The 22,727-nt window shown below is 38.2% G+C and overlaps 1 protein-coding gene across 7 annotated transcripts in view; it reads left to right on the plus strand.

Moving 5' to 3' along the window:
- Positions 1–645: 645 nt before the first annotated feature.
- CFAP44 (cilia and flagella associated protein 44) overlaps positions 646–22,727 on the plus strand; it is a 43,545-nt gene continuing 21,463 nt past the window's right edge. For 4 of the 7 annotated variants that reach the window (XM_042809440.1, XM_042809446.1, XM_042809445.1 and 1 more), the window contains exons 1-17: positions 646–701; positions 4,219–4,305; positions 4,788–4,883; positions 5,752–5,923; positions 6,639–6,801; positions 7,636–7,738; positions 8,013–8,229; positions 9,404–9,518; positions 10,027–10,191; positions 11,167–11,322; positions 11,715–11,762; positions 12,811–12,910; positions 14,146–14,240; positions 16,799–17,008; positions 17,890–18,000; positions 20,880–21,032; positions 22,044–22,259. In XM_042809440.1, the coding sequence (XP_042665374.1) occupies positions 4,230–4,305; positions 4,788–4,883; positions 5,752–5,923; positions 6,639–6,801; positions 7,636–7,738; positions 8,013–8,229; positions 9,404–9,518; positions 10,027–10,191; positions 11,167–11,322; positions 11,715–11,762; positions 12,811–12,910; positions 14,146–14,240; positions 16,799–17,008; positions 17,890–18,000; positions 20,880–21,032; positions 22,044–22,259 (2,196 nt within the window). In that variant the 5' untranslated portion in view covers positions 646–701; positions 4,219–4,229. Of the gene's footprint in view, positions 702–938; positions 978–3,428; positions 3,499–4,218; positions 4,306–4,787; positions 4,884–5,751; positions 5,924–6,638; positions 6,802–7,635; positions 7,739–8,012; positions 8,230–9,403; positions 9,519–10,026; positions 10,192–11,166; positions 11,323–11,714; positions 11,763–12,810; positions 12,911–14,145; positions 14,241–16,798; positions 17,009–17,889; positions 18,001–20,879; positions 21,033–22,043; positions 22,260–22,727 lie in introns of those variants that run through there. The other 3 variants (XM_042809441.1, XM_042809442.1, XM_042809443.1) reach the window with 3 other exon arrangements.

The raw sequence follows: 22,727 nt of genomic DNA on the forward strand, positions 1-22,727 counted from the left end.
CCCTCGCTCCCTCTCTCCTTTCCCGGGCCCGTGGCGGACGCCTCTGCTGTGGGCAGGTGCGCCTTCCTGCCCTTCCACACTCTTGCCCTGCTGCAAGCGGGGAGGACGCCGGCTCCCAACTTCAGAAACCTGCTCCAAGATGAGTGTTTATCAGTAGACATATAAACACGCACAGGTTGTGTGTGGCTGGCAGCAGGTGTGCTCAGCTTCACTCCCCAAGTACACGGAGGGGGACTTACGTGAGGGTGAGGACTCTGGCCCCTTGCCTTGTAGAGCAGGAGCCCTCCCTGACAGCGGCAGCCCTGCGTCACTACTCCAGTTTCTACTGGATGGAGCCACAGAATATCCCAAGTTGGAAAGGACCCACAGGGATCACCGAGCCCAGCCTCCACAGAGGATCACCCAAAATCCAAATCCTGTGTCTGACAGTGGTGTCCAAACGCTCCTTGAAACTCCCGCAGTTCGGGTCCGCGGTGGGCGCAGACATAAATACTCATTTTTGAGCGGGTTCTGTTAGCGTTGGAAAAGACAACCCAAGCATAACCCTCCCGCCCGCCTGACCTATGGGCAGAATCGCTGCCGCCTCCGCCCCAGCCGTTAAAAAGCGTAAAGGTTCCCCAACCCTCCAAACTACCGCTCCCAGAGTGCTTAGCGGAGCGGTTGCCTGGAGACCGGTAACGCCGCGCTGGATGTGGCCCTAGGTAAGCGCTGGGCTCCGGGCACGGCTCCGGCTCCATCACCATCACCCCTCACACGGACTGTTGGCCCCTCCGTGCAGCCTCCCCTGAGGCCCTGCAGGACTCCTTAGGGATCGCTTCCCTGCCCCTTAGCTCGCAGCCTGCCGCAGCGCCCCCCTGCCTGCCCGTGGCCGCGTCCTGCTGTCCTGGTGAGAGGCGGCCGTGGAGAGGAGCGTTGTCGTCGGGTCACGCTGCTGTCCGCCTCACCGCACGGCCACCGCCACGCCTCTGCGTGCTGAAGTACGCATAAATGCTTAGCTTATCTTGAAACAAATGTTCTGCGGCTGAAGCGGGCAATCCTTTATCTCTGAAATGTGGGACATGTTGGTTTTGCTGTACTGCCTGTGAAAAGGCCATTTTTTTTTTTTTTTTTTTTATTGCATACGTGCTCTGTAGTTCATTTTTCTGGCTTCCCTTTACACCGTGTGTTAATAATTAACTGTGGTGATACGGCCTGTTTCATATCTTGCTTGACCGAAACCTGATTACTCACCTTCATCTGCACGGCAGGCTCTAATAGACTTAGCACTCTCACTTGCATGAGATAGATCTGGGATGTCTGGGTTGTACAAAGAGCTGTTTTAGTTTGAAATTAGAGTTAGGTTTTATTCCTTCTGTTTTGTTGGAAAATAGTTTGTGTGCAACACAGCAATAGTCAGGTCTACGCAGGGCTCTGCTGTCCACTTCTTTCATCTCTCTGTTGGAGAACAAAAGACATAATGGGGCTATGGGGGTGGTGATATGTCTAGATCCTGCTTTGCAACTGCAGCCTTGCTGTCTCTGGCTAGTAAATATTTTATATGCATAACCTTAATTGCTGCAAGAATTGATAATTTGTGTCTTCTCTCTCCTAAGTCCTCCGTTTTACAAGACAGCAATATTCTCTACTATGAAAAATTATTTCCTAGGGATTTCGTGCTGATTGCCTGGAGCTGATTTTTAATACTAATTTTGTGGTAATGCAGACTGATAATGACACACAGACAGCGCTATGCCAGCTATGCCTGATTTACAGTTGTATGTTTTTTGCTGTGTATATGAGCACTTAAACATTTTAATTTCATTTGGAGTGAAGTTTAGTTTTGCAGAACTCTGTTGTTTGCACATGTTGTGGCTACCAGTGGCCCAGTAAATTGCTGGCATACTGTGATGTGGTCTGAAAGCTAAATGGAATCCGTAGTTATTGAATGGTGTGCTGCTTTTTATAAAGAGAAGGAAGAGCCAGAAAAAGCTACCAAGAGAACGGCAACTGAAGTTGAATTAAACAGAAACAGCTTGGCAAATGGGGAGAAATCTGACACTTTCAAAGCAGAGCTAGACTTGAGAAAGCAACCTGGGACAGTTGTTTAGTGCCTAATTCCTCATGGCAGACACCCCTCTTAATAGCCAAAAGTTCCAGTCCTTAGTTCAAGCGCATTACCTCCAGGCCAGAAATAGCAGTGAGTAGCCCATAAATATTATGCTAAAAGGAATCAGGATTGGAATTAATAAAGGAAAACAAAGTCCTGGGATCACCTGAGTTTTTTTTCATGTGGACTAAAGACAAGGAAAGGAAGAACACAAGAGTGTCTCTCATGAAGGAAAGAACAAGTTACTGAAAGTACATTTTGAGTTTTGTTCAATACTCACTGGTGGCCAAAACTTTTGTAAAAGAAATTGCAAAATAATAACTAATAGATATGTTTGATTTCTAAAGGATAATAACTGTTGGCCACATTTTAATCATTATTTAATTCAATGCTTTTTATGCTGTTGAAGCATCAGTCATGAGCTTTGTGAAGGCAAGTACTGCATTTATGAAGCTTTACACATACCTCAGACAATTGTATCATATATTTGAAATACAAGGAAAATCAAATCAAATGAGCATTTATTTGACATGACAAACAAATTCATTGAGACGGCACTGTCATCCCACATTTTTCCTCTTTCTGGGGAAAAAAAAAAATAAAAATAAATGTGTAAAGATTCATAAGTGCAGTGCACAGGAAAAGAAACTCAGAACTCAGAGGGATTTTGTCACACCGAACTTGCATGAAAGTTTTCTTGGATCAGTCAATCTGCAGAACTGCAACAAAAGTGGACATCCTTCTCCTGAACCTCCTCAGAGCCTTACAATTATATTATTTTTGGCACAGTCTTTGAATGCCATCGTAGTAATATGTACAGTGAACATTACAGGAGCTTTCTGTGACTAGAACCCGGATAATGATGAGGCAGAAATGTTCAGACCCTCTTTCAGCCTAAAGCATTTTCCAGAGAGGAGTTAATTTATAATGAAAACTACGATAGACTTAATTTTTAGAAGATAAATGATTGGTAATTAGTTGCAATAATTTGAAATGTTATAGCACTTTTCTCTATGGATATCAAAACACTTTGCCAAGATGGGTAAGCATTATTATCTCATTTTTCACAAGAGATAACTGAGACAGCCAGAGGTGAAATGGCTGATAGAAACTGTACACGTCCTTACTGGGTTTGGAATTGGAGTTCAGGTCTCTGAAGACTCCACTGTGTATTTATGCAACTAGTGTGAAACTTTCTTCAATAGTATCAGTTCTGTCATTTCATTAAAATTATTTCAATATATTGAGATATACTGTAGTTGTTTTGATTTGTTTTCTGAATTCAACATTTTTCTGCGTGTCTATTTTTGAGCACCCCTGAGGGGTAAACGCTCATTTTAGTTCTTAAAAGAAATTACGCAGATAATTCAGACTGACAAAACCTCAGATCCTTCAGATGAAGATTAAGTAGGGTAAGTTGACTATATAATGGCATTAATGGCATGTCTACAATATGTCTTTGATTTCATTGTCTTTCTGGGGGGGTGGCATTATGTTTGGACACTCTGCCTTTCCTGAAATACCTGAAAAGACCAAGATAACACAAAATATTTTTTTCTCAAACATAATGTGCCCCAATGTCAGAAAGAAGAAATGCATCTTTAGGGATTTATTCTTGCTTTTGAAGTCCAGCTTACACATTCAGACCAATTCATTTTCATACTGGCTCTATTTGTTATGCTGAATATTTAGATTTTTTTATATTCAACTAATTAATTTCCTGAATTCTGTAGTATTTGTACATAATTGCTCCCATGTCTGTTTTGCTTTTTGTGAAATCTACCAGAAAGGTTTTCTCTCAAAAACAATACTCACCTGAGTACACTAAAGAGAAGCCCAGAACATGCAAATTTCTCTTCTGCTTCTTCCCCTGTTGCACAGTAATTAGATGACAGTCTTTCTGTAGCAATGTACACAGAGCTCAGAGGTCTGAAAACTGAACCAATTAATTCACCCTATAAAGTAGGACATATTCTTGGATTTTCCATACTTGTAGTGTACAGGCAGATCACAAATATTATGTTTGGGAATCTCAACATTGTGGAGGAAATGGAAATAATCTGAAGTTAGTCTAAATTAAATAGTTCATTGCTAAAGGCAATAATACTAAAAGTTTTTTTCACTGCCTTCAGATAAAGAGGACATGTCATCTCCAAATGAAAAGGAGGGAGCAGATGAGAAGGCAGCAGAAGGTACACAGGCAGATCACAGCAGTGCCCGTAAGTACTTTCTGATGTTACAGTGATTCCAATAGTAAACCCACAGCAGCTCCTGGATTCTCACACTGCTCACACCTTCCTTTCTAGTATGAGTTCATCTTTGGTTACCATTCTTAGTGCTGTCAAATTTTGTTTTGAGCCTGGTCAAAGATGACTTCTTCCAGAAATGTTCTGGACTGACTGCTGTGTCAGTGGTTCTTGTCATCCTGCAGCCTGCAAAGTCTCTCCCCTGACAATTTTTGCTGCTTAGATCTGTTTCCATAGCCATTACTGCAATCAATTTGCTTTAAAACATTCTTATTTGGAAGCAAACTTCTCTCTACACTTCTTGCTAAACAGCAAGAAGTCCACTGTTTGACAGGCTTTTTTCGCTTGTTTTGCTACAATGGAACTATACTAGATAGATCTATATTTAACCTGATGTGTATAAAGAAATTAGTTGAATTAATTCATACCTAAGAGATCCCAATTGTCCTTTACAGAAGAAAGCAAAAGTAGTCTTCCAAAGGAATCACCAGCTGGAGAGGAAGAAGAGGAAGATGTGGAGCATGTGGAAACAGATACAGAGAGCATTGGTGGTACTGCTATCCTTTGGGGGGATGTTGGCATTAACTTAAAAATCCCACTGCTTTCTAGTTTTCATTTTTTGTCCGTTGTTGTTATGAACAGCATCTCACACCAGTGCCATCGTGCTACAGTTACAGAGTTTCACTGAACCCTTCCTGTTGGCTTACTTTGTGTACTTCTTTTCACTCTTTTTCCTTGCTGGTGTCTGACCCCTTAGTTGGTTGAGGGGGAGAAAAAGAAATTAATATAGGGTAAAAAGCTTGCAGAATCGGTCATGGAGATTGAGTTTGAGGTATCTAACTTGAATTCAGTTTTAACAATTGCTTCTGACTAACTGGAATTCAAGTTGATGATATTTTGCATTGCAGTCCAGTAAAGAGCTTCACTTAGTAACACATTAGCAGTATGCATGTTCTGAGACAGTGTCTTAAGGTGGTCAGCTGTGTATGAAAGAGCAAAGAGCACTTGCTTTTACTAATAGTTTTGTATGATGATTCAGCAGATGCTGAAAAGAGACATTTCAAATACTGTTTTGTTTCTAAAGCTGAGCCCTAAGCACCAAAGCTGAACTACTTCAGCATCCTAGGCTTTGAGTTTTAAAACCAATGTTTTTAAAATATTCTCATTTTTTCCTCCTCTAAATTCTTCAATTTTCACAAGTATTCGCAGAGTTTTTAAAAACAGGAGAGCAGGATTGTTCCAGGACAAGCTGTTACTAACACAGCATATCCCTGTGTTCAGCTATGGAGTGCCTATTACTTTGTCAAAGGAGACAATGCATGAATCCCTCTCTTCCTCAGTTAAGTACAAATATCAGCAAGAAACCTAAGATTTATCCTAAATATAAATATTCTTTACGTTTCCACTTCTGACATGCAGCGGATGATTTGGAAGAACAAGATAATACTGAAGTATCCCCAAAAGAAGAAAAAACCCCTGAGAGGAAAGAAAAGAAAATCTCAGAAACTTTCTTCTATAGTTATGAAGATATATGTTCACGGCCATTTGTCACTGAAGACTCAGGGATACCAATTAACCTTCTTACTCTGAAGTATCCTTTCTGTTGAGGCTGTGCAAATTTAAGGCTAGGTATTTCTTAATGTATGTTGATAGAATTGTACTTGTCTACTTAGGAGTATCCAGTATGGTGTTAGTGGAATACCCTTGGTTGAGGCATGGATAAGAATCTAGTAATGGTCCTGGATGAATTTAACCTTAAACACTGCCTTGACCTTACAAACATTTCTTATTAGGCATAATTTTTCCTTTCCTTTTTTTTTTTTTTTTTTCTTTGCAAACACAGTCAAGTTGCTGTTGAAGACTGGATTTTCTATTCTCTACATCTGCCTGCAGACATTTAAGAAGTGAACCTGAATGTTTCTTTAGTTTGAATGCTTGCCTGTAAAAGAGTTCTTAGTACTCAAATGCACACTTCTTATATTATATTTGAAAAAAGATCACCAAACTGATAAAATGTGAATTTCTAGCTGCCCCAAAGGATTCTGCAGAGGAAAGAAGTGTACTCAGAAATGGAAGTGAGAAGGTGGAGCATGAAATTTAGAAGGTCTTTCCTTTGCTTTCCCCTCAGTTATAGAAACTCAATATTGTTTACCTTCCTGTGCGTTGAAAAAAACTTGCCTACTGACAGACTTTTAGTCACTGGATTCAGTATTCTTGTGTCAGTTTTGGTGTAAGCATTTCTATCCATTGAGTAAACTATTCTTGAAAGCCAGCATCAAATCTTTTCCTTAATGAATTGTTCTCAGATATTCTTTTGGATATGACTGCATCAGAAGTGTAAACCTGATGGTGATGGATAGCCAAAGCCTACTCTATGTAGCAGGCAACCAAGTGGTGATTCTGGACCTGAAAACTAAATCTCAGAGTTACCTCCGGAGCAGCAGTGGAGGTGGAATTGGGTTTATTGCGGTATGCCTTTCTTTTTTAGGATGTTAGTCCTTCTTATAAAACAAAATGGTCACTTTGTTGCCTAATGGGAGATTTCCACAGCTGCAAGTGTAAGAAAGTATGGTATTGATTAAAGGAGTGTAGTGCACCATGCAGTACAGGCTAACTCAATCTGTCAGTATAATCAACAGAGCACAAATATCTGCGTACTTGTCTCAGGCCTACATAATTGAAAGGACTGATAAGTGCTGGCTGAGATTCATTTCAGTATCTATTACATTCTTATTTAAGTATTAGTACTCATTTCAGCTCTCTTCTTTCTTTCTCTCCCATTCATAGCTAATACTGATTTATTGTTTTGTCAGTGGTTAAAACTTAGAAAATTAGCAACCTAAATAAATGAAGAGAAAAAGGATTTGGCTTCACTCTAGGAAACTCCTATGAAAAGCTTGGAATCTCAAATGTTTATACGGTTTTGTGGCACCTTACCCTGTGAATAGCTCTGCCATCTCTCAGTCGTACTATGAGCAAAGCTTTCAGTATACCAGCCTCAGTCTGTTCTGCTGATATAAGCAGCCTTTCATAGAGAATCGTGGTGCATCTGTCCATCTTCAGAAAAATGTAATTCAGGATGGCATTTCTGCATCATTCTGTGTAGATGAATGCTGACCCAAATAGTGCATATGGAAAGATCAGCTAGTGAGTTAAGTAGGAAAAGTAAAAGAATGCACAATAATGGCTTCATTCAGGTATTGAGCAATGGACTGGCAGTTGTTCAGGAAAAGCATACAGAAAAATGCAACTTAGTATTTACAGCAGTATCTTTTGACTGAAACTGAACTTTTGCTTTTCAAGGCACACCCTACTAAGCAGTACTTTGCAGTGGGAGAAAAAGGAGAGAAACCAAACCTCATCATCTACGATTATCCTTCACTGAGGCCTTACAGAATACTACGAGGTAGTGTAAAAAGTACTATTTTCATTTTACATAAATGGGTGGTGTTTGTAGATCCCAGTAGATGGAGTAGCACCTCACTTTATAAGGAATTAAAATTTTTGGTATTCCATGCCAAAACAAAAAACACCAGTTTCCAGCTTTTTCATTACAAGTGGAGAAAGCTTTTATTTAGTAGAAACAGCCAACTTCTGTGGATGTTGAGCTCCCCTTAAACAGTTTTTCCTATTGTTTCTTCCTTTTTCCCATGCATGTGTGGATTGGTATGTTTCTCCAGATGGAACAAAAAAAGGCTATGTTTTTGGTGATTTCAACCATACTGGCACTCTGCTGGCCAGTATTGGAAGCAGCCCTGACTACATGTTGACTATCTGGGACTGGAAACAAGAAAAGATTGTGTTAAGGTCAAAAGCTTTCTCACAGGATGTTTACAGAGTCACGTTTTCTCCAGATAACGAAGAACAGCTAACTACAGCTGGAGTAGGACACATCAGGTAGGTTTACCAATTATGTTTAATATGTATCAGTTCTAAAGGCATAGTACCTAGATGGTGACTAGCAGGAACGTATCATTAGCAAACACACATGAGTGGGGAATGCTGTTTTACCCTGTCACTGCAAATGCAAAGCCAAAAAGTCTTTCAGCTAGTCAGCAAAGTCTTTTAAACACCCTTGTTCTCAAAAAGGGATGATGCTTGGCATTCAATATGTATACTGCTGGCTTCATTCTTGTAATTCCAACAAACACTGTGGAGAACTAATAAAAAATATATGTACCTACCTGTCTTGTAGGTGTTTACACAGCATTCATGCCTCCTCAGCTTTCTACCAGTGATTTATTGAGCTCAGCTGCTGTTTGGGTAGCCAGTAGAACTGGCTGTCAAGTCATGGGTTAGAAAGTCACTACATTATTTACATTATTTATGGAATACATTATTTATGGAAGTCTGACAAAAAAATCTTTTATAAACTTTCTTTTGAGCTAAGATACTATGAATAAGATCTGACATAGCTTTATAACACAGATATACGCAACTCTTAACACATACGTATTCAAATCCCTATTTCCAGCACTTAACTTAAATGTAACATTTCCTGCACACACTGTGTACCATCCCTAAGTGCAGTATATGTTTATTTTTCTGTAAAACAATAATTGAAAACAATATTTTATACTGCAAAAAAATATAATGATTGACTAGGAATAGCTGTGAAGGTCTAGGGTAAAAGTTTTTGCTCACTGGGATTTTTACAGTCACACTCAAGTCCACGGAGTTGTTTGTACGAAAATTAGAGAAGAATTTAGTCCCTTGGATTTACAGAATTAAACATCATACACTAGAGATAGCAAGAGTAAAATAGGCAACTAGAAGTATGTGTATGGGTTGTATCTGGAAAGATATAGCTGTTAATTTAACAGTTATTTGTTTTAAATAATAGTGTTAAATTCTCCTGGGTTTTTCTTAAAGGTAATATATGGGAAAGTTTGTGTGTTTACAAACCTTTATCTCATTAAAACAAACAAACAAAAATATCCAAGGTCTCCTGTGAAAAGTAGTAAGGAATGAACAAAATGGAATCCCTGGTAAGATAATTACAATGTCAGAGAGTCTGAAGAGTGTGTCTAGGAAATCTTGTATCAGAGAGGGATGTGCTTCCTTTACTCAGGTTCTGGAAGATGGCTCACACATTCACTGGTCTCAAGTTACAAGGAGCTTTGGGTAGGTTTGGAACAACAGCAGTGACTGACATTATAGGGTATGTGGAGCTGCCCGACGGGAAGGTAAGTCGCAATAATTTTAATTGATTTTTATGTTCCTTCTTGTGTTTTGATGAAAAGTTTGAGTAAGTTGGAGAGTTACTATTTACTTCTGAGTGATAGGAGTTAGACCCCCAGTGCACTGCTCTAATAAACTAATATTGACAGTAATTTGCCAAGGAAAGTTGCTTGCTTTGTAATAATTGAAAAGCATGTTTAACATTATTCCTGGACAAAAGATCTCTATTGGTTTAGAACTGAGACTCCTCTTATAGCACAGTAAATATGTTCGTGTAAAGAAATGAAAAGTATGTTAGTCACGTCTTCAGTCACTTCAGAGCAGGTAAATGATGTCATATTCCTTAAAAGTTGAATCTTTTCTTCCTTTACAACTTCTCTTGAAAATACCTGTGCATTGCTATCTATTTAATGCTTTTGTAGTAGGAAGTCACAAAGTTAAGCAGATTCTTAACCATGCAGAAACACTGGTAAAGTACAGTTGCTTGTGTGCTTCTCTCCGTTTGCACTGAAGGTCATCTCGGGGGCTGAGTGGGGCAACTTGCTGCTTTGGGAAGGGGGCCTCATCAAAGTAGAGCTCTGTCGAGCTGGACACAAGCCTTGTCACAATGGCCCTGTCAGCCAGATAGTTCTGGATGAAGGAGAACTTATCACTGTTGGAAAAGATGGCTTCATTCGGGTGAGTTTTTTTGCTCTGCTTTTGGGTGTACAAATCAGCAGATAGATGTCATGTATTTTCTCTGCCAGGGCTTATTAATGGAGACATCTTTGCATTGCAGTTGCTTGCTGAGAATTAATTTTTAGATGAGAATAAGGACCAGTCTCCACAGTGTACATGTTTGAATCAGGTTCTGTTTCATTCTGGTAAATGTTGTTTCAAAGGATAAACAATGGCAACATTGAAATTAATTTTCTGGTTATTTTAATGCTTAGGTCATTTATACAAAAATTAATTAAATCTCAGACATACATGTACTGAAATAGAGGAACAGTCAGAATAAAAAGTACTGGGTGTCCTGAAGTTAACACGTAATTCTATAAATTAAAGTAAAAATGATTTACTTATTCATACTAGTTTCTGATCTCATCCATTAATTATCAAGAATTTGGCAGTGTTGTGTACCTGCTTTTTAAGGGGAGACAAGGTGTGTCTTCATTTGTGAAAGACCGAGGTAACTAACAGGAAGCTGTTGTAGACAGCAGAAGGTGTCTAACACCCTGTTTTTGTTGTTGTTGTTTTTTTAATAGTTCATAAATTGATTTTATCCCATTAGGAAAACTAACTTATTTCTAAGGGTGCCAATTGACATTTTGTTGTCATACCACAGAGCAGAACCACGGGTATGTTACTTTTCCCATTTGTCTCCATGTTGCCTCTGTATGAGCAATGCTCAGAGCAGTCAGATAACACTTACTTTCTATAACTCTGAGGTTATACTTTGCATTGCACTCAACTGTGTGAGATGGTATTTGCTAATTGTCAGTGTTCCAGGTTGTATTCAGAAAAGCGAGATGTGTGCTGACATACTTTACCTGTAGAATGTATCCTCTCTTGGTTTGTCAAGATTTTGAATTTCCCTATTGATTGCATGTGAAAACATAATCTGACCTAATAAAAGCCAGGTCTCTTTCTTTTGTTTTCAATTCTTTGAAGGTATGGAACTTTGAGGCAGTAGATCCTGCTGATTCTGTGGATGAGAAAGGGTTATTGGAGATAGAGCCTATGAATGAACTTCGAGTTGGCAAAAATGTCAGTCTAAGTTTCATGTGTAAAATTCATGACTGTGGACAGCCCTTTTGGTATGCTCAGGTAAGATACACTCAACGTACATACAGCCCTGTTGAGAAAATGAATGACAGAGGCAATGTTAATGAATAGCAGTAATACCTTACAGGTTGGTGCATCTCTTTTCTGTAGAATCAATCTTTTGGATTTGTATTTGCTGCGTAGTAACATGTAAGTCCATGGTTTGCAGAGCCTGAGCTGCCTAAGAGTAGGAGAGTGTCAAAATTTATTATTCAAGTTCTTTTGTCCTGGACCTATGGGTAGGACTGGTGAGACCAACATCACCACTTCAGTCATTTCATTTTCATAGTGATAATTACTAAGGAATTTTTAAAGAAGTTATTACGGGCACTTTTATTTCCACACTGAGGTTTGAAAATGTTCAAGTTACATGTTTTGGTTTTTTGCTTCTTCAGGATGCCAATGGAAAGATCTGGAAGCTGGATTTGACTTTTTCAAACATAGTAAGTTTATTTTCTTTTTCGATTTCTTCATTCCCTTTATAGTAACTTGTTTTAACTATGTGAGATGCATCTACAATGAAATTTGTGATTGGTGAAGTTGCAGAGCTGAAAATTTTAGTGTTGAAACAGATCTTTTTCCGAATGTTTTTTTTTTTTCCATAATATTATTGATAATCCTGCAGAGTCATTATAGTCAAAAGTCATTATTGATTTTTTTGCTTCCTGAAGTGTTGGCTGCTAAATTCAAATTATCTTAAACTGGAAATAAAAGCTGCATGTGTGCAGGAAATGAGTTCAAGGATTCCTTATATATTCCATTTAGTTGGTGTATTTGAAACAATCGCTGCGTTACCTCCTAATGACAAAAAGAAAAACTAGGAAAAACAAGGAGAACATATGCACTTCATATATTTTATCCAACTGACTTCTATTATTACTGCTGGAGGTGTTTTTGATGAAGGAATAGCTGACAAGGTAAAATGAAAGCATGTAATTTTTGCTCCAGGACATATGAAAACTAATGGGAATATTTCCTTTGATTGGAATAAATTTTAGGGAAATGGCTAAATAATGTTTCAAGAATTTCACGATTAGAAAAGATTATTAAAACATGCTCTAAAAAATAAGGTAAAGAATGGACAACGAAAATAGAATCCCTTGGATGATGAAAAAATTTCCCAGGTATTACAAGCCCTAGGCTTGACAGTATTTTCAACTTTTTGTTAAAAATGTTAATTCTAGGCTTAAACTACTTAATGGAAGTGGGTATTCTATAGTTCCCCTTATTTTTACGCTGGTGGCGTTCTAAATCAACTTAATGTTCCCGTACTGGTTTGCTGTTTGCTCATGATCTCTTAATGAACATTTGAGCTTCAAAAAAATAAAAATAAAATAATAATAATAATAATAAAAAAGCTGCCTATAGGCAACTCATGCCTGGCAAATTTTGTTTAAATTTTGCCTAGATTTTTCATGTTGACTGTAGTTATGGCTAGTAATAACTTCTAAGCACATAGAAAAACTTGTGTTTTTCTATTTCACACGGCAGACCCGTGATCCAGAGTGCCTCTGCACCTTTCACTCTAGAAGGATTGAGGCCATGAGTGTCTCTCCCATGACATACCTTGTGGCCACCACTGCTCTTGACCGTAAGTACACAATTCCTTTGTTCTTATACCACTGTAATCGTCTTTTTCAGAGCAATGATGATTGGTTTGGAACTATTTTCTTTTGAACAAATTGTGTATTTGCTCTTCAAAAACCGCTTTACAGACAGGTGTTATTCCTGGGATTAGTTCTTTTACAGTTAGGACAAGTCATTAACGTTTTGAAGTACTACTTTGGGACTGCCTCATCTTAAAAGCCTGGGATTTTCCTGGGAAAAGTTTTTAATGGGAAAAGGTTTTAATGGTGAGATTTGTAAATTGTTCTGAAGGAAGAGCTGAAAAGATGAGACGTTTGGTTTGAATAACAGTATTTGTATTCAAGCCTCCAGACTGGTAAGTGTTGGGGTCTTTGTTTTGTAAGGAATTACTTACATTTCAACCATTGTGTAAGTCATAGTGAATATTAATATTTGTGACTTTATTAGAAAAAGCAATATCTATCTCACTCTCAACAACAGATAACATGTTAGTTATATATACCAATTTATGTAAATATTGCTGTTTATGCCTCTTACTGTTAGCCTTACCACAATTTGAAAGAAGAACCACAAGACAGAACATTAACAGTGTCATTTATGATGCTTAGAAAATGCTACAAGATCTTTAACTCAATTATTGTCAGCTGTACCTTGTCATTTGTCTGTGTTATACAGTATACATCCACTTCTAGCCTGAAGATAAACTTGTAACAGTTGAGCAAATTACACTTAGGATATTTACCAGCTGGAATGGAATTTAATGCAAACCAATGTGTGCCTACTAATCTACCTCTGGTGAAATTGGATTTTCTTTGGAAAATCTTCCATTTCCATCCACTTAAATATTTTCCTCCCTAGGCAATTCCAAGTAGTAGTGTATCATCTTTTCCTACGTTGCCAGTACAGATTTCCCTTATAGTAGTCCACAGTTCTGCGATTATTCAAAAATTACACATGGTGTTCTCTTCAAAAGCATGGGATTTCTTATTACACCCCTCAGCCCTGATAACTCTTGGGGTTGATTTAAAAGAGTGAAGTAAGCTTATGTTTTGTTGATGAGCACCATGCTACTTTGTAACCATCAGTTATGTCTTTCTAGGTGTATCTTTGATACTGAAAGAGAGAAATTAATAACTTTCCATACAGCTTTTCATTCAAATAAATAGAAATTTCTCCACTAATCTTAAACTGGAAGTGACATTGTAAGAAATAAATCCCTATTGTTTCCTTTACATGCAGGGTCAGTGCGTATCTATGATTTCATCAGCAACAGTCAACAGAGTGAAATTAAATTTAAACAAGGAGGAACAGCATTGTCATGGGCACCTCATGTTGTAAGTTTTTATTTGCGTGTTAACAAAAATTCATAAAGGACCTACAAGTCTGCAAGCATCAAGGAAAATCCTCATGATGCAAAATATTAAAGAAGCTACTGTTCAGTTCATGCTGGAACTTACTGTATTAGTATGTATGTATAAACTTGTGTACCAGTATGTATATATACAGTGCAGAGTTTGATTTTACTGTGAGTTGTCGGGTATCCAACTCTGTGAAATTTTAAAATCAGATCTCTGTGTGTGTTCTGGGAAGTAATGTTACTTTATAGACTAACAACTTCTGTTGAATCTAAGCAGAGCAATTGGCAATTAACATAAATTAGTTAACACATGTCTAAATGACAGCCCAGAAAATCCATAAACATTTGGAGATTAATCATAAAAAATTGTTACCAGAAATATCATTTGTAGACTGTGGAGTCTATCACTTTTAGACATATTTACTAATTTTAATTAAAACAGTATCTAATTATGTTCTTAAAGTTTCACTACAAGCAGATTTATGGAGTGCTTTTGCTGAATTTTGAAGGTAAGGACAGCAGCACTGAGACAGTACACTTATGTGACTGGAATTACAGTTACACTTGCAGAAATTCTATTAGGTGATGACCGAAACATTCACTATGTCACCACAATAACTTGTACAGCATTACAGAACAAAATCAGATCAGTTTTACAAAAGTTGATACTAAACACAGACTGAAAAAGCAGGGATATTTAGTCTCCCTAGCTTCTCTTAACTCTCATTAAATACTTGCATGTAGATTAAGGTTCTTGAATGTATTTGAAAATCTGCACTTCTAATCTAAGAAAACACATAATTCACACAGTTCAGAGCATCTCTATCCCACTACATCCTCATAGACAAGCTGCCAAAATGGAAGTTAGGTAAGTGATGTAGATATTAAATTGCCTGAATTTAATGGGCCTCAGGGGGCAGTGATCAATAATCAGTATCACAACCTCCAGTTAGAGAGAAGCCTCTAGTTGTGTATTCCAGTGGTCATTACATGGACCAATACTCCTCATTAATTACCTGAATACTGGGACAGAGTGCACCTTTGGTAACTTTGCAGATGATAAATATTGAGAGGAGCGGGTGATAGGCCAGATGGTTGTGCTACCATCCAGAGGAACCTGAATGTGCTGAGGGGAATCTATGGAGTTTGGCAAAGGAAAAATACAAAGCTCTGCATCTGGGTAGGAATGCCAGAGACATCAGTACTTCCTGGGAGCCCACCAGCTGAAAAGCAGATTCACAGAGGAAGATCTTGGGATTCTGATTGATGCCAAGCTGGTCATTAGCCAGCAATGTACCATCATGGCAAAGAAGGCCAACGGCATCCTTGGCTGCATTAGGAAGGCTGTTGTTAGCTGGTCAGGGAGGTGATCATTCCTCTTTACTCAGTGCTTGTGAGACCACAACTGAAGTACTGTGTCCAGTGCTGGGCTCCCCAGAAGAGTAAAGATGCAGATTTGCTGGAGGAAGTGAAGTGCAGGGCCACAGATCTGAAAATCATGAGTGACTGACTACTTCTGATCATCTAGTGAGCAAAGTTGCCATGTACCTGCTTATTACAGAGATGATTTTTAAGATATGACGACCTAGGCTCGTTTCAAGATTAAAAAAAAAAAAAAAAGCAGTTACACTTGGCTTCCTACAATAACCTCCATAATAGTTTCATCCATAGCACTGTGCTTTTACCAGCTGCTCACCAATCTTGTCCGTTCACCCTTGTCTCCTCACACAGCAATTTTCATTTTAGTCTCATTTCTAGCATACATTAATGTTCACATTATTACAGCCTGTACATAACATTATATCTGTGATGGTGCAGTTTGCAACATAGCTGAATTTGACTCAGCTTGTAGATCACTTGAAGATGCTACTGCATATGGCTATTATCAGCTGCAAGTCCAGATAGATCCAGCTAAAACATGAGATTGTTTCTGCTAACTCTTCTCTCTCACAGTTTGTCTGTTTATAGTTTTATCAATTGTATTACCCTCAAGGCAAATTAGTTAGTCTCCATAACCTCATATTTCTGTCTCAAGTCCCTGCTGACATTTGAACTTTACATGGTCAGCCAGACACAAGTTTATGCCTGCATCTCTTCAAATATTATACCCACATTCAATGCCAAATATTATATTCAGGATAGTATAATAATTATTTTTTGAATTTCAAATCTTCTCCTTAAGAAGATTCTGATATGGATACCTATCTGTAGGAACCACCTTTTCCTCATCAGTTGCAACTATATCTTCACCAATGTTTCCAGTCTCAAAGCATGTCATCAACAAGTAAAATGAAAACAACAGACGAAAAACCCAAACCAATGAATGTATCTAACCACCCCTCACCATCACCTTTACTCAGTCCTAACCTTCCCTTTATGGTGGCTTATTAGAAAGAATAAACAAAATTTCCCTGGTCACATACATGTAAGATGAGTTACAAGTTAACAGCAGAACATGTGACATACAGATAATTATTCTAAACTCCCTGAGGTACACTGTGATTATTTTTTTTTTCTTCATTCTTCCACTCAAAGGTAAATCCTAAAGGAAGTCTAATTGCTGTGGGGTTTGAAGATGGTGTTGTCCGTATAATTGAAGTTTATGATCCCAAAGGACTTCCCACTCTTGCAGAACAGCCCAATATAAGAAATGCAGGGATAAATCTGAAACAAGCTTTTAAACCTCATACTACTGCAGTCACAGCCTTGGCATATGAACGAAATGGAGATGTCTTTGCCACAGGGGTATGTATCACTTCCTTTGTTTATTTTTATTAGGCAACAACTTCCAAGATTATTTAAAGAGTTAAGGCAAATTTTGGTCACTGACAATGCAATTATACTTCTGTTATTGCTGTTGATTGCTTCTTGTACTTCTCAGTAATGCCAGGGGAAGAGAAGGATCTGTTTGCACACATTGTTTCCTGAAGGAAAGCGATCATGCAATACATACAACTTGTTTTCGAATTACTGGATTGTTTAATGTGAATTCTGTAATCCCTTTTGAAGATGCATTTGGCTTGTTTTTGAATTAGTTTAGTAGTATCTTGCATCTAGTAAAAGTAAGTCCATTTGTACACCAGCTTGGTAGAACACCAGTAGATACCTAACACTGTTTTGCATTTCAGCAAGATCAACTGATCAGTTTTTCAGTGTGTCTGCTAGGCTTTGAAATGATTTCCAGTCAGAAAACTGGAAACAGGTAACAAGACACATCAGAGGAAAACAGGAAATCCAGACAACAGTTTGGGAACATCAGAATACAACAGGTATACCTCTGACATTGCTCAGGCTTGGGCTGAAGACCTGGGCCTAACCTTTAAGTAAGTTCCTGGAGCAGTGGGCAAAAGTTGCCTAAATTGAGGTGCCAGGAGAGGCTCATAAAGACGACTTAGGCCTACAGCTTCACTCAGCAGCCTAGAGGAAGTTGAGCAGGATTATTATTCCCCCTCACTGTAATGATGAAAATCCAATTCTGAGTTCTAAGGCACTTGCAAATCCCTTCATCTAGCCGAAGAACATCTGAAGGATGTTTCACACAGTACTTAAAATCGTTCAGATGTTTTGTCAGCTTTCAATCAGTAACAATCTTTTTTTTATTTTTATTTTTATTTTTTTCCTTTCAGAGTAAAGACAAAACAGTTTTCTTTTTTGCTGTTGAAGATGAATACAAGCCAATAGGATTCATCCATGTCCCTGGGGCTGTGCAGGCATTACAGTGGTCTCCACCTTCTCATGTGAGTAATGCATGCTTGTTTTTTCCTTTCTCTGCTATGTCAGAATGAAAACCAGTGAAGGTCCATCAATCTAGCTACGTTCTCTATACACAGTGCAAAACATGTTTTGCTGCTTTTTTTTTTACACACCTTCAGAATGAAAGATAGATTTTGTGTAACTGTACCTCTAGCTCAGTCACTTTGGATAAATGTTGGACTTTGCATAATCGACAATAGAAACACAGATAAGCTACAGAATTTTGTGCAGTATTTTGAGTACCTGCCTTGAACTAGCAAGCCTGTGCCTTTTGCCCTTATAAATACAATCATTTGCAGTTGTAGACAAAACTTCCAGAGCACATCAAGAAATTTTTTGTGTGTTTCTCTGGACTTATGCTAAGTATTCATTGTCATTCAGTGACACAAACAAGTAGATTCTTGATAGTTCTTTAGAAATGTGATGTGATTATGGTAACATGAATTTTTTGCTGGTCCAGTATTGTTATTTGGAAGAAGGATAGTTTACTACATTTAATACGAAGTGACTACCAGGAAGCATTATAATGCTTTACAATGGCAAACTTCAACTAGTATTGTTTTTTGAGAGCAGCTAAAAACTGCGCTGGGAAAAGAGCTCTTGCTAGCACGAACTTTATCTTACAGCAGAACTGACAGGTTTTGGTCAAACAGTTACATTTTGGGTCCTTTGCTTGAGAACAAGATGCTTCTTACTACCCGAAAAGTACCCATCATGTTTTTGATGTGTCACATTCCTCCAAGTGATTTTTACTACAAGTAATAGGTCTCCACTGCTAGATGTGAATGCTTATTAAACATAATTCAAGCATCAGAGTGTTTTGTTTGTTTTGGTTTTTTTTCCTCTTTAAATAAGCACCTTGGTAATTAAACACTATACATTTAATGAATGTGTTTTTAAGGATGAGATTTTATAGAAGATATGATTCCTCATTAAGGTTTCCATAGCAACTCTAATATATCCCCTGGCACATTTTTAGTGTTGGGTCAGATGGTAATCTCTCTGTTCTCCAGGTAGCTTATGAAAATTGAAACTACGTACAGACTTGCATTATAAATTCTCAAAACACTAAATAATTATTACCCTCACCTTGTCTATTCTTCCTGACCTGGCATTTTAAGAGATTCAGCATGTACTAACAATTAAAAGAAGCAAACAAACTTAAGCTAAATAGCATTTGGCAAGATTCCCAGGCCAGTCTTGAAGGTATTAAGGGATTTAAAATCATAGAAGCATACAAATTTTCAAGCATTTATCAAAACAAAAACTCAGCTCCTAACTTCTGGGCCAGATTTATCTTTAAATTTACCAGACTCCCAATATATTATGATTCTTCCTAGCTGATGGTGTTCAGTATAATAGCAGTTTTGTATAAGGCAAGGTCTTTTTCAGTTCCTTAGCTTTTTCTGGGATACGTATGTGCAGGTCACTACAAAATACCATGTCCTATTTATTTCTATGGAAAGTGTAACAGATACAAAGAGCACAGTAACACTACTTGATAGAGCAAATTTTCAGCTATAAAACGCTCTTTTTCAAGATGATCACTGCCATTAGCCATTTCACCAGTTATGAACAAGAGGAAAAAACTACACTAGCAGAAGCAACCCAGTGTTTCATAGCCTCTATGACAGCATTGTTGATAGGAAAATGTTGCCTATGCAATCCATCTGTCATTGACCCAAACAGATGAAAGTCAGAAGGTGCCGAATCCAGACTATGTGGTGGGTGTGGTAGGACAGTCCAAGCAAGGCTGGCAAATGTGCTCCATGGTTTTCAATCTTGTATGATGCCTGAAGTTAATGTGTTTCCGGAGAAAGAATGTCTTCTTCTGTAGCCTGACTCTGGAAGTTCAAGCCTTCAGTTTAGTCAGCATCAGAATGAAGTGGTCAGAGTTCATGGTTTGTCTGGGTTCCAGGAAATGCACGAGGATGACCCCTTTGCTATCCCAAAAGAGAGTGCAAATGACTTTATCAGCTGAAGGCTGCATCTTGGACTTTTTCTTTGATGGGGAATTCACATCACCATTCCATGGACTTCCATTTTGACTCCACCTCATAGTGGTGACACCACGTTATCACTGATAATCATGCAGTGTAGGAAATTGTCACCTTCAGCTTCACATTGGTTCAGCAGGTCCTAACAAGCTTGCATATAAGTCTGTTGCAGTGTGAACATTTGTGGGACCCATCTCAAACTTTGTGATGTTGCTACCCCTGTTCCCAACATACTGAAGCTGATCTTCAGCTCTGTACACAGTTCCCTGATTGTAATCCTCTGATTCTCATAAATGAGTTAATCAAAATGCTCTTCATTTCATGATGTGACAGCTGTGCATGGCCATCCAGAACATGGCTCATCTTTCATGTTGATGTCACCAATGCTAAAATGCACTATTCATTGCCTCACTGTACTCTCATTCACTGTTTGGTCTCCATAAATGTTCAGCAAGTGTCAATGAATGCCAATGGATCCCATTTTTTCCTTCTGTAGGTAATCAGTTCCACACCTTTGCTTTATCCACACTTCCATGTCAGACACCACAGCAACAAAATGTAAGGGAATATTGGTGGGAAGGTTCCACCTCTATTGCCATACCACCAACAGCCACCTCTGACATCATGGGCCAACATAATAAGATAGGAGGTATTGCTTTCAGAACAGCCCTTGTATAAGAGAAGTTCGCTGCTTTCTGGTGTCCATATAAGAGTATCCAATCAAATAACAATACAGTTAAGAGCTAATGTCTCCTGACTGGAGTTTGATTTTGAGAAGGTTCATCTACTTTACTGACTTTTTCCCATTTCTCTCAATTCCATTTATACACCTGCCCCACACTTGTATTTTTTGTGTTTTTGTGTAGGTGGAGAGCATGCTTCTCATCCTTTGTGAGAATGGATATGTTCTCCAGGTTCCTGCCCCTCTCCCTGAGAAACAGGAAACAGCATCCACCTACCATATCAAAAACCTGCCAACACAGTACTTTCATTTTTATAGCATTAAATCCCGAATCAAGGTAAAGAAGTCTCCTTTGGAAAAATCCCATATTTATGTTCGGAAGACAAAGCTTCCTCCTGGAGTTTCTACTCTCTGTATGTGTCTAAGAAAAGACTGAATGTATTGTGTGCTGAGTTTTTTTTTGCAGTTTTGTTTGTTTTAGTCAAAAGAGGACAATATAAATATAAATTTATACACATGTATAAGACATAGTAAGTCTTAGGAAAATAGAAAACGTTGTCATCTCATTCCTCTGGGAGAATAGGTCAATAATTAATAAGTTGCAACAAGAATGTTTTAGGAAAGATGCAACAGTTAGGAAGGTGAAACACCAAAATAGTTTACGTAGACCATGGAATCACCATAGTAGGAGATCTATAAAGTGTAGATCGGAGAACATCAACACATAATACATTAGGTTCAACTTACACTGCTCTGGGACAAAAGAACAATCTTTTGAGACCCTTTCTAGGCATTTCTTTGTGACTTTCTATCAAATATTTTCTTAGGAAAAACCTGTTCTAGACAATTTTTTGGCTATTTGTTTTTGCTGAAGGTGGCTTGAATGGAAAGATTTTATGTGTCCTTCCTTTAGTTTTAAGAAGTCAAGTCCATTACAGTTTCTCTCTTTTACTGTATGTACATCAGTGACATCTTAGAACCTGAACTTCAACTTAGAATCTGACTAGAATCAGCTTTCCAGGCACATTTTTCCTTTTCCCAGGAAGATTTCTGCATAAGAAGTATACTAACAGTGGTTAATATTGGAAATAATCTCTTTGAGGAAATGATGAAGTCTGCTTCTTATGCAGAATGGCTTCTGTTTTCAAGGACCTGATTAAAACACTGTGGAGGGGGGAAATGGGCACTTCCCATGAGGTTTGGTTGATTAGTTGAAGGAAAAGATATTTCTCTTTCTGTGTATGTAATGCCAGAACCACCTTGAATTTTCTTTATGAGACTACTTCAGTCAGGAATTCATGAATTGCGTTGGTTTCACCTCTCTGTGTTTCACTGCTTGTTGTAACAGCTGGAAGAGGAGATTGCACTGAGGGAGAGAAAAAAGCAAGAGAAGGAAAAAGCAAAACTCGAACGGATAAGGCAGCTACAGGAGATGGGAAAGGAGGTGGAAGAAGAAGAACCCGAAGAAGAAGAAGAGCCATTGCCGTCAATCTACATACCAGAGGAGCCCAGCCCCATTCTCTGTGGGTTTTATTCAGCACCTGGGAAATTTTGGCTTTCCTTGGTAAATCCTTTTTTCTTTTTCTTTTTCTTTTTTTTTTTAAGTTGCTTGGATTGCAAGATATGGCAACATTCCACTCTCATCTGATTGTCTTCAGAAATCCATTATTTGAAACCTGCAGTCTCTGGAATACAGAATTCCCATCACAGTTGATGGTTTCAATGATCTTTTTGAAGTAAACCAGTAGTGTTAGTCCAATTCAGAAATTTTTCAGCTAGTGTTGTTCATGACATCTGAACAGACAAAAAGACTAACCTGCTCCGTTTCTAGTAGGAAGTAGAATTTTAACATATTGATTCTACTGGCTGGATTGTAATGCCAATCATATTTATAGATTTTCTCTGTGAGTATCTAGGTTCTCTAGATGTGTTTTTTAAGCTATCCTTAGGACAGAAAAATATTATACAGAAAATTGCATCCAGCTGTTTCAGTGTTCTTTTGTTACCATTTCTTTATGTTTTTTTCAATTCA

Source organism: Centrocercus urophasianus, unplaced genomic scaffold, assembly GCF_019232065.1.
Source record: "Centrocercus urophasianus isolate 14NV4802_14NV808 unplaced genomic scaffold, USGS_Curo_1.0 seq_12, whole genome shotgun sequence".
NCBI lineage: Eukaryota > Metazoa > Chordata > Aves > Galliformes > Phasianidae > Centrocercus > Centrocercus urophasianus.